At 38.7% G+C, this 18,082-nt stretch overlaps 1 protein-coding gene across 1 annotated transcript; it reads right to left on the bottom strand.

Moving 5' to 3' along the window:
* Positions 1-696: 696 nt before the first annotated feature.
* LOC149250680 (uncharacterized) lies at positions 697-6,269 on the bottom strand. Its single transcript, XM_089453718.1, has 4 exons — positions 5,972-6,269; positions 5,574-5,854; positions 2,550-4,606; positions 697-2,083 (listed from the first exon to the last, which is right to left on the bottom strand). The coding sequence occupies exons 1-4, from the start codon at positions 6,267-6,269 to the stop codon at positions 697-699; spliced, it is 4,023 nt and encodes a 1,340-aa protein (XP_089309844.1).
* Between the last annotated feature and the right edge of the window lie 11,813 nt (positions 6,270-18,082).

Below are 18,082 nucleotides of genomic sequence, written 5' to 3'. Positions count from 1 at the left end.
TTGATCCTGCTTGTTCTTGTTTTAAATGATTCTCGACAAGAATAAACTCTTACAAATTGAAAAAGCAGAAATTGACAACGACAAATCATTTCTGATATATGCTAATATGAATATGATGCTGAGCTGTATAATCTTTTTGCTTTTCTTCACATTCCTTATGACTGACACTTGAGGAATTCAAGTTTTCGTTGTTGAAGAAATTCTTCAAAAAATTCTGGGCTGATTTGAGCACCTCCTCCTGGCTACCTCTTATCTCGAGTTGAAGAAGATAGGTCCCATGCTGGCCAAAATATGAAACTAAGGTTGACAGTGAATTAGAATTAACAGAGAGGTATTCCAATAGCATCACTCCGTCGCCTGAGTCCAGTACAATTGCCATCAAATGAGTTGAATGGATTGAATAAGGCACTGAGGGATATTGATGAGTAGGGCAGGGTAGTCGAGGATCAGCCTTGGGAGAACAGGCGGGATCCATATAGGGTCGGAAGATGGCATGGAATCTTTTCCAGAAAATTGTGAAGGCTAAGGTGTAACGAGAACAAGTGAAGGTAGAGCAAATTAGTGACAAAGCGTTAGAAAAATCGGTTCTGCACCTAAGTCTGATGGATATAAAGCAATAGTTGAATGTCTGGAAGGGGTGAGGCCACTTCTTGGCATCAGACCAGGAAGGATTGAAGCAGAAAATAGAGAATCGATTCATGGCAGAGATTGATGGCTTACCACGTCGTTGCAGCATAGGCTGCCCAAAGTTCTTTCGCAGGCCCTGTTTGCACGCCGGTCAGCTTGCTTGTTGAGATTTCGGAGAATATGATGGTATTGCAGGTTGCCCAGTGTTTGATTCAGGAGCTGGCATCTCTGGATGATCTGCTGAAGGAGGTTGTTGGGTGACTTTTTTTGATGAATCATAAGGCTTATGACCACCGAGGAATCTCCAAAAATCTTTGTAGTTCTTATCCCAAGCCTGCTAAGCTGAGTTAATCCCTGATAAAGAGCTAACGCCTCTGCCCGATTGTTGGATAAGTTCCCAAGACCCCATTCGTAATAGAGAATGCATTCCCCATTAGCATTAAGGATCAGGCCTCCCGCTCCAGCTATTCCTGGATTTGACTTAGATGCTCCGTCAAAAAACAGGTAATAGCTGTTGCAGTTCTGCAACCAGTTGGCAAACTCCTCCTCCTTTAGCCTGATTTTCCATGGGTGGATTTCCTGATTGTGCTGGACTTTCTCTGTCTTACCTTTCTGAGTGCCATTGTTTTTGTCCAGAATGTAACTGATGAAATTTCTTTCCTCAACACTGTATTTAGTTACATCGATGCTGCTATGAGTTTTGACTGAAATGGTTTCGAGGGCGAGATTCTTTGCCTTGTTGCTGACAGTTTTTGATGCTGTACTTTTGTCCTTAAAAATTCGCCGGTTTCTGGCTAGCCAGATACTCCATAGCATAGTGTAGGGAAGGGTGTTCCAAACTCTCTTCACTAGATTGCTTCCCTTATTTCCCCAGGGGCAGTTCTTTTTCCAGGCGAGGATAATTTCCACTATTGAATGTTGGGAAGTCCATGGAAGCTTATCAACAAGGTCTAAGTTTTTCCAACAGTCCATAGCATAGGTGCAGTCGACAAATAGATGATGCATGGTTTCCTCAACGCCACAGCAGTTGGGACAATGAGATGGCCCATTAATGCCCCTCTTCTGCAAGTTCTCTGCTGTTAATATCTTCCCTTTGTGAAGGGTCCAAGTAAAGAATTTGTTTTTGGGAAACGCCTCAGATTTCCATACAATTCTCCATTGATTCCATAACGGTATGTGGTGGGTGTTGTTGTTGATATACTGGTGGCCTGCCTGAATAGAATAATCTGTTCCTGTGGGGTCCCATTGGAAGCTGTCCTTCTCGTTTTTCTTGATAGGTGCTTTGCCATGAAGCAGAGACAGAAGAGCAGTTAAGCTGTTGTTGATTGCCCTTGGGCTAGCAGGGAACGTCCATCCAAGCCAAAGGTGAGACAAAGGGTCCCATGTAGAGATTTGGTCCAAATAGAAGATCCCTCTGTTGTTGAGGAAAGTCAAGATAGGAATAGCTTCATTGTACCTGTTTATTGGCTGTTGTCCCAAGATTTTATCAGCCCCAATGTTTATGCTAGATCCTCCCCTAGGAACTTTGGAAATATTCTGAGTCATCATAGGAATAGCTTTTTTGCACAGTCGCCAAATTTTTGAGGAATCCCTATTGGGTATAGCAGAGTCAAGGAGCTGCTGCCTAGGGAAGTTCAGATATTTGCTTTCCAGGACCTGTTTCCACCACTCCGGAGGGCCAGTGATGAGTCTCCAAATTATCTTTCCTCCAAAGGCAAGATTAGCGAAAGTGGGAGACCTAACACCGAGACCCCCTCTTTCTTGAGTCTGAATGACTTGTTTCCAGCTGACAAGGTTGAATTTCTTCTTGTCGTTTTTCCCCCCTTTCCAGAGAAAATGTCGTAGAACAACATCCATTTTGTGAAGGAAAGAGGTAGGAACTTGGAAGAGAGAAAAGCGATAAAGGGGAAGAGAGGAAATACCTGATTTCAAAAGGATGAGCCGGCATGCTGGGTTGAGCCACATTGAACCCCATTGAACCCCATTGTTGGACTTTCCTCTTCATCTTGTCAATGATGCTGTCTAAGGTTTCTGCTTTCAAAGGTCCTAGGCTCACAGGCATGCCCAGGTAAGAGAAATGAGTCCAGTCTAGATTGCAGGAAACTCCAAAGATATTTGCAATGTTGTGAATGACCTGATTAGAAGCGTTCCATCCATAGATACAACTTTTTTGCTGGTTGATCAGAAATCCGGAGTACTCCATAAATCTATCAAGAAGAGACTTGAACCTTCGTGCTATGGTGATGGAGGCTCCTCCAATGAGCAAGGTGTCGTCCGCGAACTGAGAATGATTGATGTTCATAGCTCCATTTCCAAATTTTATTCCTGAAATGAGACCCACTCTTCTGTTATGGTTCAGAGCTTGACTGAAGGATTCATCCATAAGAATGAAAAGATAAGGGGAAAGGGGGCAGCCCTGTCTGAGTCCCCTAGAGGATTGAAAGGCATTGCCCGACCTTCCATTGACCAAAGGGGAAATCCAAGGTCCTGAGATGCAAGCTAAAATGAGACTGAGGAAGGGCGACTCAAACCCCATCTTTCTTAAAACAGCAAAGAGGAAAGAGTGTCTGACTCTATCGAATGCATTGGCCAGATCAAGTTTGAGGATGAATCCTTTCTCGTTCCTGGATAGACTCGAGTGAATAGCTTCCTGTACAAGCAGAATAGAGTCAGTTATTTGCCTGTTGGGCAAGAACCCTCCTTGATTTTCAGATATCAAAGAGGAGAGGAGAGGTTTGAGTCGAGAAGCCAAGATTTTAGATAGGATTTTATAAGAGGCATTGCAGAGAGATATGGGCCTAAACCGGGAGAAGGAAGAAGGTCGGTTTTCTTTAGGGATGAGGGCAAGAAATGTTGCATTAGTATAACCCCCTATCTTGCCCTTCCGCTGGATCCACCTGATCATCTTGATTAGGTCCTTTTTGATTAAACCCCAGAATGCCCTGTAGAAACATATGGGGAATCTGTCAGGCCCGGGCGCCTTGTCAGGATTCAGAGTCCAAATCGCACTTCTTATTTCCTCCTCTTCGATTTCTTTATTCAGGCTATCATTCATATCCTTGGTAAGACCTTTGGGGAGGTGTTGGAGAAGGTCATCGTAATCCTCATCTCCTTTGGTTTCAGTGAGCAAATCTCTGTAGTACTCTGTAGCAGCATTTCTAATGTCCTCTTGGGTGTTTCGCTGGTTGCCGTCCTTATCCAAGATGGAACAGACATTGTTCCTGATTTTTCGAGCTGTGGCCTGCTTATGAAAAAATGCAGTGTTTTTATCGCCTCCTTGGAGCCAGAGCTGCCTGGATTTTAGCCGCCATTTGGATTCTTCCTCCCTGTTTATATGACTCAGTAGAGAGTAAAGGTTCTTTTCTTGTTCCATACTCTGCTGGGAGAGTCCTTGTTCTTCTATCGTCCTCTGGATTTCCTCTAGTTCACCTTTAACTTTCTTTTTGTTCTCCTCAGGTTCCTTATAGCTTACTCTTGCCCATTCTTTGACAGCTTGCTTGACTTTTCTTTGTTTGGTCTCCCATATGAAACCGGGCGACCCTTCTACATGCTGATTCCACGTTCTCTGGACTATTTCTCTAACAGCAGGCACCTCATTCCACAAGGGGCTATATTTAAACGGAATGGGTCCTAGGGGGCATTGGGACTCCAGCGTGAGAGTAATGGGATGATGATCAGAGGCAGAAGAGGGGAGAACGGTGGCATATCCCACGTAGAAAGAGGAAAGATAAGAGATATTGATGAGAAACTTGTCTAATCGTTCCATAATGTTGCCCGAGCCAAGTCTGCGGTTGCTCCAAGTGTACCTACGGTTCTTTGGGGCCACGTCCACTAGATCATGATCTTGCATGATAGATTCCAGCCGACCTCTGAAGGGATCTGGAGAGAAGGTTCCGCCCCTTTTTTCATTTGCATGCAATATGAGATTGAAATCTCCAGCCACTATGATATTTGTGTTTTGCTCACTATCGATACTGGCCTGAAGATCGACCCATCATAACTCCTTTTCTCTGTAATGATTGGGCGCATACACGTTGTAGATGATTATTGTTTGGTCATTCGTTCTGCTTTCAAACACTGTTCTGATCCAATGCTGCTGTAGGTTTACTGAGTCACAGGTCCACTTGTTGTGATCCCAAAGGGTGGCAATGCCTCCCGAAGCGCCTCTTGCATCGCTTACGCACCCTTTGTATTGATTTTGCTGGTCTATAATACTTCTCATTGCTTGCTGATCCTGCTTTGTTTCCTGAATCAGTAAGATTTCTGGCTTTTCGCTGTGTATTAAACCTCTGAGGGCAGAGATTTTGGAGGGGTGCCCTAACCCCCTACTGTTCCAAGACAGTATTTTCATCATTGGGAACTTGGCGTACGGAGAGGTGCTCGCCTCTCTTGTTCTTTATGGTTTGTTTCTTTTTCTTGGTGCCCCTGAATGAAGGACTCTATTGGTGTTTGAGTTCCCATGGCTATGTCTTTCTGGGCGTTCTCGTCCCTGTGTTGCTTTGCTGATTTCCTGCCTGGTCCAGGCTTCTTGTAGGTATCGCTCGCTGTTCCATGCTCTTTAGTGCTGCTTCTGGTGTGTCTAGGATAGGAGGGTTCAAGGGAGACTTGCGAAGAGGTGATTAGAAAGGGGGGGGATCAGATGGCTCAGAAGGGTTCAGGGGGGGCTAAGGGGGGTCCATAGAGGGAGGATCAAGGGAGGATAAAACTAGGAAGGGATTGGAGGAGGGGGGGATCGAAGGATCATAAGAGAGATGGATAGGAGATGGAGGAGAGGATGAAGATGGTTGAGAGGCAGAGGGAGCTGAAGGAGCAGATTCCTGGGGGGGTTTCTGAGGAGGAGCAGATTTCTTCTTTTTGACCGGTTCCCATTGGCCCTCTTGGTCCTCACTTTCTGCATCAACGAGTTTGGGACATCTATTGGCGAAGTGTCCATATTCGTGGCAGACCTTGCATTTAAAAGGTATCTGCTCATAATCCAGCTGCTGGATATGGCTCCACTCGTCCACTTTCAGTTTTATTGCTTCTGGTAGACCTTTGCCAAGATCCACTTCGACACAAATCCTTGCGCAGGCCTGCATGTTGTCTTTTGGCTCACTGCGATCGATGTATTTGCCCACAGCATTTCCGATGGCACGAACAGACTCATCTCCCCAACAATGAAGGGGGAGATGAGGGAGATGAACCCAGACCGGGACAGCGCTGGGGACGTCCAGTTCAGGATCAAAATCTGGAGTCCATTTGTTGAGATAGAGGCCCCTGGAGTCCATGAAATAGGGCCCGTTTCTGAAGATTAAGTCCTTATCCTCTTTAGATTCGAAGTGGAAAGTGAAGTACCCTTTCCCACAGAACCTGATGGAGATTTTCCCTTGGATCTTGTCAGCCCAGTTTCTTTCAACCCATCTTTGTACCGTTCTTGGAGAGGGCCAGAGGCCTGTGAATTGTCCTATGAGTCCTTTTTCAGCAAGAGACAAGGCCGCCATGCGCGGCAAGACCGGAGGCAGTTGAACTTCCTGAATCACATCTAGCTTCTTGAAAAATCTTGATAAGGCGGGTCTGGGGCGCTGCGGGGGCAGGGATTTTACTAGTTCTGAAAATGCTTTTTGAGAGTCGACCCCCTCCAAAGACGGATCTGAGGGGGCCATGGCCGAAGGCCTGCGCTCAGGCAGGCGCAGAGAGCAAGGGTTGCAGTCGCGCGGGCAACAGGGTTCCTCGTATTTGTCACTCCAATGTTGACTTATTGAATCTTACCTTTTTGATATATACTATGGAAGTTAACTGTTGTGATTAATTGAGAAATCTATTTCAAATGAGTCATCTCAAGATTTTCACTATAATTTTTTTGTGGGATGTTTTAGATCATGAAATTTGGAGCAATTAAGAAGAAATTTCAAGGTGCAAATGATAAAAAAAACCATATTCTAGTTCACTATAATTTCATGGATATACCATGTGGAAGTTAGGGTTCATGAATGGTCTTGAAATCAATTTTAAAAGATTTATCTTGGAACTTTTGCTATAATTCACTTTCTACGAAGAATCATACTGTAAAATTTTGAGCATATTGAGAAAATTACTTGAGACACATATTGTAAAAAATTCATATTCTCGTTCATTATAATTGGAGATACCTTGTGGAATTTATGGTTTGTGAATGGCCTTGAAATCAATTTCAAAAGAGTGATAGTGACTTTTTTTCTATAATTATTTTTCTTGGACACTTCAAACTATGACAAATTTGCAGATTTGAGATGTACCAAAGTGTCTCAAGAAAAAATTTCGGAATTGAATATAGAGAATTGACATGTGGCATGATATACAAGTTTTTTATTGGGAAGAGGCCAAACATTTGTAAATTTTTGAAGCATTACCATAACATTCACATGGCACCTCAAATTTGGTGAATTGGTGAGCATATCTAAAGAAGCAATAAGAAAATTTGGTGTTCTGGTGAGCATATCATTTTTGAAGAAGCTATATGCAAGTTGGTGCCACACAAACAAAGAGAATGGTGACTCTTGCTAAGTTGGTGCTTAGTAGTGGGCATTGGTATCTTCAATAGATTGGTGTCTACAAATATCTGGAAGAGTAGGTTGGTGCCTACTAGGGTTTGTACTAGTGGGAATTGGTGTATCCAATAAGTCGATGCCTACAAAGCATTACAAAAACAAGTTTGTGATTTTCTCTTCAAAGGGTTTCCGCATATAATTTGTGTTCCATATTCTACAAGTGATAGATCTCATATGTGATCATTTGTTATGGTTGATGAATGTTTGAATAAGAAAAAAATGTCTTATACTGATTCACCTCCCCCCTCTCAATATAAGTGCATGCTCAATATGGCATTCACTATAGAGTTAATTTTTGACACTATGGCCTAAATGCCTACTGCATAATCCTCCTCCTCCTCTATTATGCTCTCAAAATACCATTCCTAGAGGTTTTCTTAGCTATGGAACAAATGCAATGCTAAAGAATGGAACCCCTTCTTCTCTTAGTGGTCTAGTATTTATCATAGTTCAACAATTTTCTAGGGTTAGGGTTTTGACTTCCTCAACCATCAATTAGTGATAAGGCTTTGAACCTTCTAGAATATTTTTCAAAGTCCAAATGTCACTAGCCCAAATGTGTAAGTTGTTGATTTTTCCTCAACACTTCAAAATCCGACCTATGTCTAAGACATGATCATAAACACACTAAAATGCCGCAACTCACAAGCACTTTGCATAATGGAAAATTTATAGCAGTGAATCAATGTAGTACACAAGAGAATTTTTCAACCCAAAACTAGTTATATTACAATATTTAATATGACAAACATAGGGCTCCCATACCAGGGATCATGACCCTTACAATTAGCCATGATACAAGAAAACTAGGGCTTGATGTCAACAACTTATGACTATCAATCTACCCTTGAACAAGACACACTTGACTTGTTGAAGGAGCACTCAACTCAAGCCTTTCGGTTCCTTTCGGTTCGCATACCTTGAACACTTGGTAGGTCCTTTACCACCTCCACTATTAGACGCAAGTACTTCTGTAGCTTCAGAATTTCTTGTATCTTCAGCTGACCATTCTGCCTCTATGAATGGCATTGTTTCTCCAATTACACTGAACTTAGGCTGACCGATCTGCCATTAAAAAAAACTATGTTGCTTCAAAGGGTTCTGCAATTAGGGTCTTCACAATACTTCCCACCAAATGTCCACTTGCTTCACCAAAGTGATAAAACTTAGGGCTTAACAAAACTTCCCTCCAACAATGACAAGACTACTCCTCTACCACTATATTTAGGCTTATCAAACTACAGTCTAGCAGTCCCTTTACTACTCAAAGGATCATTGTCCACAAGGCATAATTTAGCAAGTCTCACAATAACAATTTTCCACTTACATGTACTGAACTTAGGGCTACACCAACACTCACATGATCCGTAAACACAATTTAGGATGATTGATCTATGACATATAAACTATTTTCCAATACCATTATGGATAGACCTACAATACTCATGAACTTAGAATATATCTCCAACGATTTTGCTTTGTCACAAGCCCAACTCCTCTATCATCCTTGTTTGCAGCTCCTGTTCACACTTATAGATAACATTCAACTTTCGTAAGGTCAACCCACGCTACAGAACCTCCTGTACACTTCCTTGAGTCCTAATGACCCTCACACAATCACAAAACAAAGGTTTGTAGGGTCTCAACCCTCCACATACAAAAAACTTGAGTGAATATAAATTGAACCATGGGACAAATATTTACAAGCATGAATGCTAGGATAAAGCCCTAACTAGGGCGCAAACTTTCACCACAGAGAAATGTCCCCCTCCTTCACATGCATACCTTCATAAGGGCACAAAAAGTTTAGACTTCAACTCATCCTCATACCTAAGCTACTCGACCTTCATTCTAAGCATAAAATAGACCATACAAACTCTAATTTGTACCTCCTCAAGGATGTGTGTCTCACTGAGGTATACACACTCTTCTTGGACAAAAATCACATGAGAGAAGATGCTCCTTTATGTGTCCAAATGAGTTCAATTCTACTTCTATTTATATTGCTCATGGTGGAGTTCATTATCCACCAAGGGTCACCACTTGTGCCCAAGTCAACCTAAGCCAAACATGCTTAAACACCATTATCTATAGAAATTAAATTTCTTTCATTCATCTTTCACTACATCATCGAATCCCTACATGCTCATCATGCATGCAATGAATAACTATCATTTTTTCACCTTGGTCTTGCGCCCACAATTTTGGGTACAATTCCCACAAAGCTCCATTTTCGTGGGTCAATTCCACACAAACTCAGTACCCCAAGGGTTGTGGTAGTACCTCCCAAGCTACACATTTATTGCCCCCTCTTATAAAGGGAGGTACTTCGACCACTCAGAAGTGTCTCGTCATCTCCAGTGACACTAGCCCAATCTCTGGCGTTCACCAATGCAACATACCCTGTAAAATCAACCACACTATCTTTGGTAGTGTCCTTGCCACCAGAAGCTTACCGCTTCTTCTTACCTTGAAATAGTTTCAGGCTATTCCACAGTTCCTTCTTGCCAACAAAAGTCCCCTTTCTCCCCACTGACCATGTGCTCTTCTTGGATTTCACATTCCCCCTCTTAACTTGCATACTCCAGCTCAAACTTGATTCCATCTGAATCTTAAGAAACTCCTTATTCCCCTGATCTATAGGCTTTCCCGTCAGCTGATATAAAACATGCTCCCTAACTCCAATGATAGCTCTAATAGAGTTAGAGCCTATGGGCCTGAGTTTCAATTTCCCATCTTGGAAAATCACTACAAACACCTTCGCCTCTATCACTGAGATAGACAACACGTTGCATCTGAGCTCTGATACCCACAATACATCTTGAACTCGTAACAACCCACCAGAATCCATCTTGAATGGAACAACACCAAACTCTCTCACAACTTTTTGACTCTTGTCTCCAACCTCCATGTGCAACTTCAAGTCCCATTTAGTTAGAGTCTCAAAAACTTGACACTAACTTGCCATATGCTTCAACGCTCCACTATCCATGTATCATGCAACCTTGTCGATGGAACCCTCAAATACATGAGAGAACAGAGCAAAATCCTCCTTGAAACTTCTTGAGAAGTCATCCAGCTCAAAAGATGCAACAACCCCATCTACTTCCTTCCCCTTCTTCTTTCACATACACTTACTCGAATAATGACCATATTTTCCATAGGTATAACACTTAAGCTTGCTCAAGTCCTTTTCCTTGCCCTTCATCTTCCCTAAAAGAGCCACATTATCATCACAAAACTTCTTCTTATGAATAACCTCTACTTGTAGTTCCTCCTAGATGAAGTAATCTCATAACTTGTTCCAATATGGCAGATTTTCACGAGTGACGATCCCTTTGATAAACAAATTCCACCTCTCGAAAAATCCCTTCAAATTAGTCGTGACCATCTTAAACTCTGGAACATTTTCATCGATGGCAGCAAGATCATATTGAACTTGAGAAAGTCTTGTCAGATATAGATTCACCTCTTCACCATCCAACATATTGGTGCTCTTCAGATTCTCTGTCAATAACAACAACCAATTCTCATTCTTATTTTTGAACAAGTCGTGAAGAGCTTTCCACATCTCATAGGAAATATTCTTCCTAGTTAGATGACATATCAAGTGATATTTGACACTGCCTAAGATGACAAGCTTCGCCTTCGCATCTATCTCTTCGTAAAATTCCAACTCCTTTGGGTTAGCTGATTTCTTAATCTCCTCATTAGCAAACTCTCAAATCTTGTTCACTAACAAGACCAACTTCATCCTTTCCTTCCGAGGATTATAGTTGGACAAGCCATATAATCTATCTTTGTACCTTAGACTAGAGACTAAATTCTCAATGTTGGTAATCCTTCCACAACAAAGCAACCAAATCCCTCTTAAGTTGTACACTATGCACACTTTGATTCAACTGTCCCTTCAAAATAGCTCTGATCCCATGCTATTTTTTCCTTCGCACTTTAGAATCATGACTATGTCTAAGACATGCTCATAAACACACTAAAATTCCACAATTCACAAGCACTTTACACAACGGAAAATGTACAACAACAAATCAATGTAGTACACAAGAGTTTTTTTCAACCCAAAACTTGTTATATTACAATCTTTAATACAACAAACATAGGGCTTCTGTACCAGGGATCGTGGTCCTTACAAATAGCCATGATACAAGAAAAACTAGGGCTTGATGTCAACAACTTATGACTATCAATATACCCTTAAACACGACACACTTGACTTACTTGTTGAAGGAGTGCTCAACTCAACCCTTTCAGTCCACATACCTTGAAGGCCTGGCAGGTCCTTTACCACCTCTATTGCTGCTCACAAATACTTTTGCAACTTCAAAATTTCTTATATCTTTAGTTGACCACTCTACCTCTATTAATGGCATTGCGGCTCCAATGAAACTGAACTTAGGCCAACCAACCTTCCCTCTAACACATATTTTCTTCTCTAAAGGGTTTTGCATTTAGGGTCTTCACAACACTGCCCACCAATTATTCACTTGCTTCTCCAAAGTGAAAGAACTTAGGGCTCAACAAAAATTCCCTCCAATAATGACAATATGTCTCCTCTATCATTATACTTAATCTTATCAAACTAGCTTCTAACAATCCTTTTACTGCTCAAAGGATCACTGTCCACAGGGCATCATTTAGCATCCCTCGCATCAAAAATTTGCCAATTGAATTTACTGAAATTGGGGCTAAATACAACCAACCCTTACACAATCCCTAAACACACTTTAGGATGACTGATCTAGGGCATATAAACTATTTTCCAAAACCCTTATGGACAGACCTACAACACTAGTCAACTTAACATCTATTTCTAATGATTATGCATTGTCGTAATCCCAAATCCTCTATTCTCCTTGTTCACAACTCTTGTTCACACGTAGAGATAATATTCAACTTCCCTAATGTCAACCCACACTATAGAACCTTCTATGCACTTCTATGAGGCCTAACAACCCTCACACAGTCACAAAACAAAGGTTTGTAGGGTCTCGACTCTCCTTCTCATACATAGAACTTGAGTGAATATAAACTAAACCTTGGGACAAATATTTATATGCATGCATGTTAGGACAGAGCCCTAACTAGGGCAAACAATTTCACCGTAGCGCAACATCTTCCTCCTGCACAAATAAACCTTCATAAGGGTACAAAATGTTCAAACTTCAACTCGTCCTCATAACTGAGCTACTCGTTCTTCATTCTAAACACATAATAGACCATACAAAATCCAATTCATCCCTCCTCAAGGATCTATAACTTACTGAGGTCTACACACTCTTCTTGGAAAAAAATCACATGGGAAAAGATGCTCCTTGATGTGTCCAAATGAGCACAATTCTACTTCTATTTATAGTGTTCATGGTGGAGTTCATTAGCCACCAAGAGTCACCACTTGTGCCAAAGCCGACCTAAGCCAAACATGCTTAAACACCATTATCTATATAAATTAAATTTATTTCCTTCATCTTTCACCACATCAATTAAGCCCTAGGTGCCCCTTAGTCCATCGAGGGTGCCCCTTATGTATCCAATGACTAACTATCAATTTTTCAACTTGGTCTTACGCCCACAACTTTGGGTACAAAACACACCACTTGGGTACATTGCCCACGAAGCTCCATTTTCATGGGTCAACTCCACACAAACCCAGTACCTTAGGGGTGGTGGGAATACTGCCAAAGCTACACATTTCAACTCGAGTTATGGGGGTTGACATGAAATTCATTTGTACCATGGTGGTCAACAAGGTAGGTTCACTTACGAGAAGCATAACTTTTGTATATGATCTCCTATTGAGGCAATTCTTGCATCGTTGGAAATGTCTCATCATGTCGAATATTGTGCCTTCTCCCAAATATTAGTTTGGATGAAAAAAAATGTTAATATATTCTTCAAAATGGTTCAAAAATATTTCATACAATTTCTGACCGCAATTTTCCAAATGGAACGTGCCACTAAAATAGTATTGCAAGCTAATTCCTTCACTTTTTTCCACCCATAAAGTATTAAGATAGATAACAAATTGTATAATTCTCCAATCAATATCTTACCTATAACACTCCCAATATTTGATTCCCCACATGTATTGTAATTAATTATGTTGTTTATGCTCATAGGGGCAAGTAAATGTAAATGGGTAAAAAAACTCAAAATAATTGTAATGTGCATTTTATTTATACATATTTCCAAAGACAGAAGAAAAAGGAAGCCAACACAAATCTTGATGCCTAAGGGAAGAGTTATAAGGGGGATTTGGGAAGCTTCCTATATTTCTTGTATTAATGCTATGGATTTTCTAATTTGTTAGTTGAACTACCCAATTTCCAACATTTATGAGAGGAAATGGTTGTGGTACTGAACTACTCCATACGTATGGTCTATGTACCCATTATGGAGAATTTAGATTGACAAGGCATCCCAAAAAAGAGTTGGATTTGTAACTAGGTTTGGTCTTCATAATTTTCATTCTAATTATGTATTTTAATGTAAAAAAGAAAAAGAAAAAATATTATTATTATTTTTATTGTCAAACATGTTCTTCATGCTTTGTTTTGGTCAAAAGAAAATGTAAAAGGGCATGTTCTTCGTGACCCTTGTGAAAAGAAGAAAATTTGAATTTTGTAAGTATCATTTGTCCCTCCAAGTTGCCAAGTCGACCCTCCAGAAAGACAAGTCGGCCTGCCGAAAATACGTGTCCTTTCGGATACAAGAACAACTATATATTGGCACCTATCCTCCACCATTTGCCAAGCAATTTTGAACAAAATTTGTGGAAGAAAAAATTCCTCTGTGGTATGGAATCTGAGGCACCTTCTTCTGTGGTATTTGATCAAGATGTGGCACCTTCTCTCTCTAATGTGAATCTGTGGCAGTCTATCTGTAACTCAAAATTGTGGCAATCTCTTTGTAATACAGGTGACAGTCTCTTTGTAATGCATACCTATGACAGTCTTGTTGGGTCTCAAAAATGTCATCATTTTCACCCTCTTTCCTTTCCAATTTTCCTTCAATTCTTACCATATTTCGCAACTCCATAACCTTGCATAAAGGCCATTTTTATGATCATATATGGGTTTATACTTATTATTTTCCAAAGTATTTATTTTAGTATTTTGAGTGAATTTATGATTAAATATTAGAAAAATAACATGTTTTCACTTATATATAAAACTTGGATGATTTTTGTGATGTTTTTATACATATTTGAAGATTCCAACAAAGTCATATTTTGCCTCTTAAGTTTCAAATTTGAATTTCCTCTTCAAACTATTGAAGATTTAAGGAAGATTTGAGATCATTGATTAAGCACATTTCATGGAGGAGAATCATGGAAGTTTTCATAAGTGTCTCCTATCAAATATTTTAGAGATTTGTGAGAGGATATGAAGAGATGTTACTTGCTAGATGTTAACACATGGTTGTAACCACATGAGATATTTGTGGATCTAAGAGAGATATGTGGATCTAGGAGAGATTTGTGGATTTACATTTATTAATTAGTTATCTTAGTTTTTGTATAAATAGGAGTGCCTTCTCCATTCAAAGGGGTGTTAAGTTTGGAATGCTAAAGATTGGCTATGCTTATGCTTGATGTTATGAATACTATTGAAGTTCACACACTGTTCAGTTAATACAATCCTTTGATATGGTTATGCCTTCATGATGAGATATGGTGTTTGATCAATAACTTCCTGAACTTTCCACCTCTCGTGCACTTCAAGAGGGCCCTTAATGAGTACGTGTGTATTTTAATGTTTCATTTCTGCAAGATAGATTAGTTTCTTTTATGTTCATTTTCTGCAAGGTTTATTTCAAGTCTTTTGATTAGATGCTATGTTTTCTACGCATTGTCTTTACGTTCTTTTATGCTTATTTCATTTATGTTCTTTTGCAGATCAAGCGCTTGAATTACATTTAAAATACCAAAAATATTTATTTCTTTAGCTTCTTCTTTGCACATTGATTTCATTTACATTCATAGGCATATCACAATTTTAATTAATGAATGAACTCTAAGCTTTGAACACACATTGAATTTATGAATTTCTTTACAATATTCAATGTTTTCACAGTTAATTATATCATTTTCATAGTTAATTTACAATCTTTCATAAATTATATTTACTCGCCTTTCTAGATTAAAAATTTCCATGCTTTCATAGACTAAATTTCAAATGTTTTCATAGATTAAGATTTCATGCTTTGATAGATTAAGTTCAAATGCTTTCATTAGATTATATTTATTGCTTTAATTAGCATAAGTGTCTTTGCTTTCATTAGATTAAAAGTTCTTTGTTTTCCTAGAATAGATTGTCCTTGCTTTCACTATATTAGAATAGTTGTCTTTGCTTTTACTGCCTCAAGAATAACCATTTCATTGCTTTCATCAAAAATAAGTATGTGTGTGTACTTTGACTAGATTTCATCTCATAGATTTTCCTTGCATTTGTAGTCTTTAAAATTCAATTGCTTTTTAGATTAAGATTTCATTTTCACTTCATCACATTCTTTTGATTCATTTGCATAGGTTTACCATTTATTTCTTGCTATTGATAAATTAGAATTCTTCTTTTAGAATTACATTGAAATCTCATTTCTTAGCACATATAGTGTAGCGTACTTCACAAGTATATGACCTAGATAGATAATTTAATGCTAAGTAATTTAACTCACAATTAAATTACCCAACATTTTGGCATCATTGCAGGGGAAGTATACATAGGCATTAACTTTCAATCTAGAATGTCTTTTTATTTATACAACTTTGGGTAGGAGGAGCAGTGAGATGAAAGTAAGAGCCTACACATCACGATTGTGGGGTTCTTTCTAACTAGAGTTGTTGAATTGCATCTCATTTTTAGTCACATAGGTAAAGCATGATAAATATGATGCATGAATATAAATCAATTTTGGTACTGCTGCACACATTTTGTCAAAGTTCCAAGGATATGTATGTATGTAACAATTTAGGTAAGACTATTATTTTGGCGATGGATTTCATCCTACGAGGTTTTTCGTCTCATTGATTCATCTATATTTCTAAAAACGGATAATCGACATAGTTTTTCCTTCAACCTCACCCTAAAGCTATGGTGGGATTTATCGTCAAAGTCTTAGGTGAGTCATAATGTTTTAGTCGAGTTTTATGTAAAAGTGATTTGAGAATAATTTAAGCTAATTGGCTAAATTATTTTATTACAAATCACTTGGTCTACTAGATCATATCGTGTCGCAGAATTGGGTAAAGAGTCTATAACGAATGGGTACTCCCTATTTGAGGGTTAAAATATATTTATCTAATGTAAAAATATTTTAGTGCATGGTCCCTCATACTTAGACACCATGGCTAAAATTTTTGAGGGTGGAAAAAATATTAATCCCCTCATGAATCAATTAATTATTTTTGCTAGCAAAAATAAATTAAATCCTAAGCCAGAAAATTAACTAATTTAGAGTAAAAAATTAAAATGATAGAGAAATTAATTTCTCCAAGTGCAAAAATTTGTGGGTCTAAAGGAAATTAATTTTTGGAGGTCCCCACTAAAGGAATATTGGAAATTTCAAGAAAAATTGGACCCTTGGACCTTGGTGGTTAAGTCAAAGTCAAAATTTTAAGGAAATTAGCTCAAAATAATTATTTTTGAGCTAATAAAAATGGTTTTAATAAGAAATTCGAAATTCTTCTTCAAAAAAAAATCAACGGTGGAGATTAAAAGATGATAAATTTTTTATCAATAATTGAAATTATTTTGACAAGGATCAAACCAACTAGCCGTTATTTTCCTCTTGGAGGATTTATCTATAAATTAGAGGCCATTTTGCTTCTCAAGTCATGATGAAAGCTCTGACTCTAGTCTATGTAATTTTGTAACATTGTTTTTGTTCCATTGATCTGCCCAGAACGTTTGAAATATCATAATAAAAGACTTTGGGGTTGAGTTATTGGTGTTCTTTGTTGATGATCTATGGCATGTGTTGGGCTCCAAGTTCACATACTTTGGAGGAGAGCTGACCTTGTTTGGGCTCTAAGAATTTTGTTTGGTTTTCTTACTTCGCTAATGCTGTGGGCGATACGATAAATTTCGAAACACATCTGTGCTATGGTCATTATTCATCATTTAAAATTTGCAGATATTTAGGTTTGGGGTTTTATTTTAAATTTTATGTTTTGGGTTTTTAGCATACTTGTAAATATTCTTTAGATTTACTTTATTTTGTAAATAATTTTTAGATTTCAAAATTGTAAATATTTATTTGATTTAAGTTTTAATTTTTTAATTAGATTTAACTTTTAATTTGAAATTCAAATTTTACTTGTGAAGTTTTTATCCCACATTCAGAATTTGAAAATAGTTTCTCTAATTTGTGTCTCTATATACTAACATTTCACTTTGTATTTTCTAATATGCAAATAATTTCACTAATCCTTTGCATTTTTTTGTACATAATTTCTTGGGTTTTTTTTTTGGTGTTTTTTGGGAAAATTTCTTTTTATTTGTATAAGTGAAATCTCTCGAGAGATCAAAGAAAGGAGTAAACTTCTGAAGTTTTCAACACTTAAAAAACCCTAGATGTCTAGGGTTTCTTAGCCCATTTTTGTAAGTTGCTTATTTTCAAATTAGGGAAGAAACCCATTTTCTGAAGGCCCTAGCCCTTACCCAACCTAAAAGGTTAGTGTTTGGGACCTATTTTGTAAGCATTAAGAAGGCCATAAGCCCTACAAGGGATAGATCTCACTGCAAAGAAGGGTTTCTTCAAGGGATTGACATTTTATCTCTAATAATTTGTGATTGCAGCAACCATAAAGATTTAATCTTTGGGTTTTGAGCTAGCATTTTGTGAGTGCAGGTGTTGAGGAGCGATTTCTCTCA

Source organism: Pinus tabuliformis, chromosome 7 (genome assembly GCF_031772625.1).
Source record: "Pinus tabuliformis cultivar Carrire ecotype Pingquan chromosome 7, CPIR1, whole genome shotgun sequence".
In the NCBI taxonomy this organism is placed as follows: domain Eukaryota; kingdom Viridiplantae; phylum Streptophyta; class Pinopsida; order Pinales; family Pinaceae; genus Pinus; species Pinus tabuliformis.
Note: the sequence above shows the minus strand (reverse complement) of the source record. Positions and strands in the feature narration are given on the sequence as shown.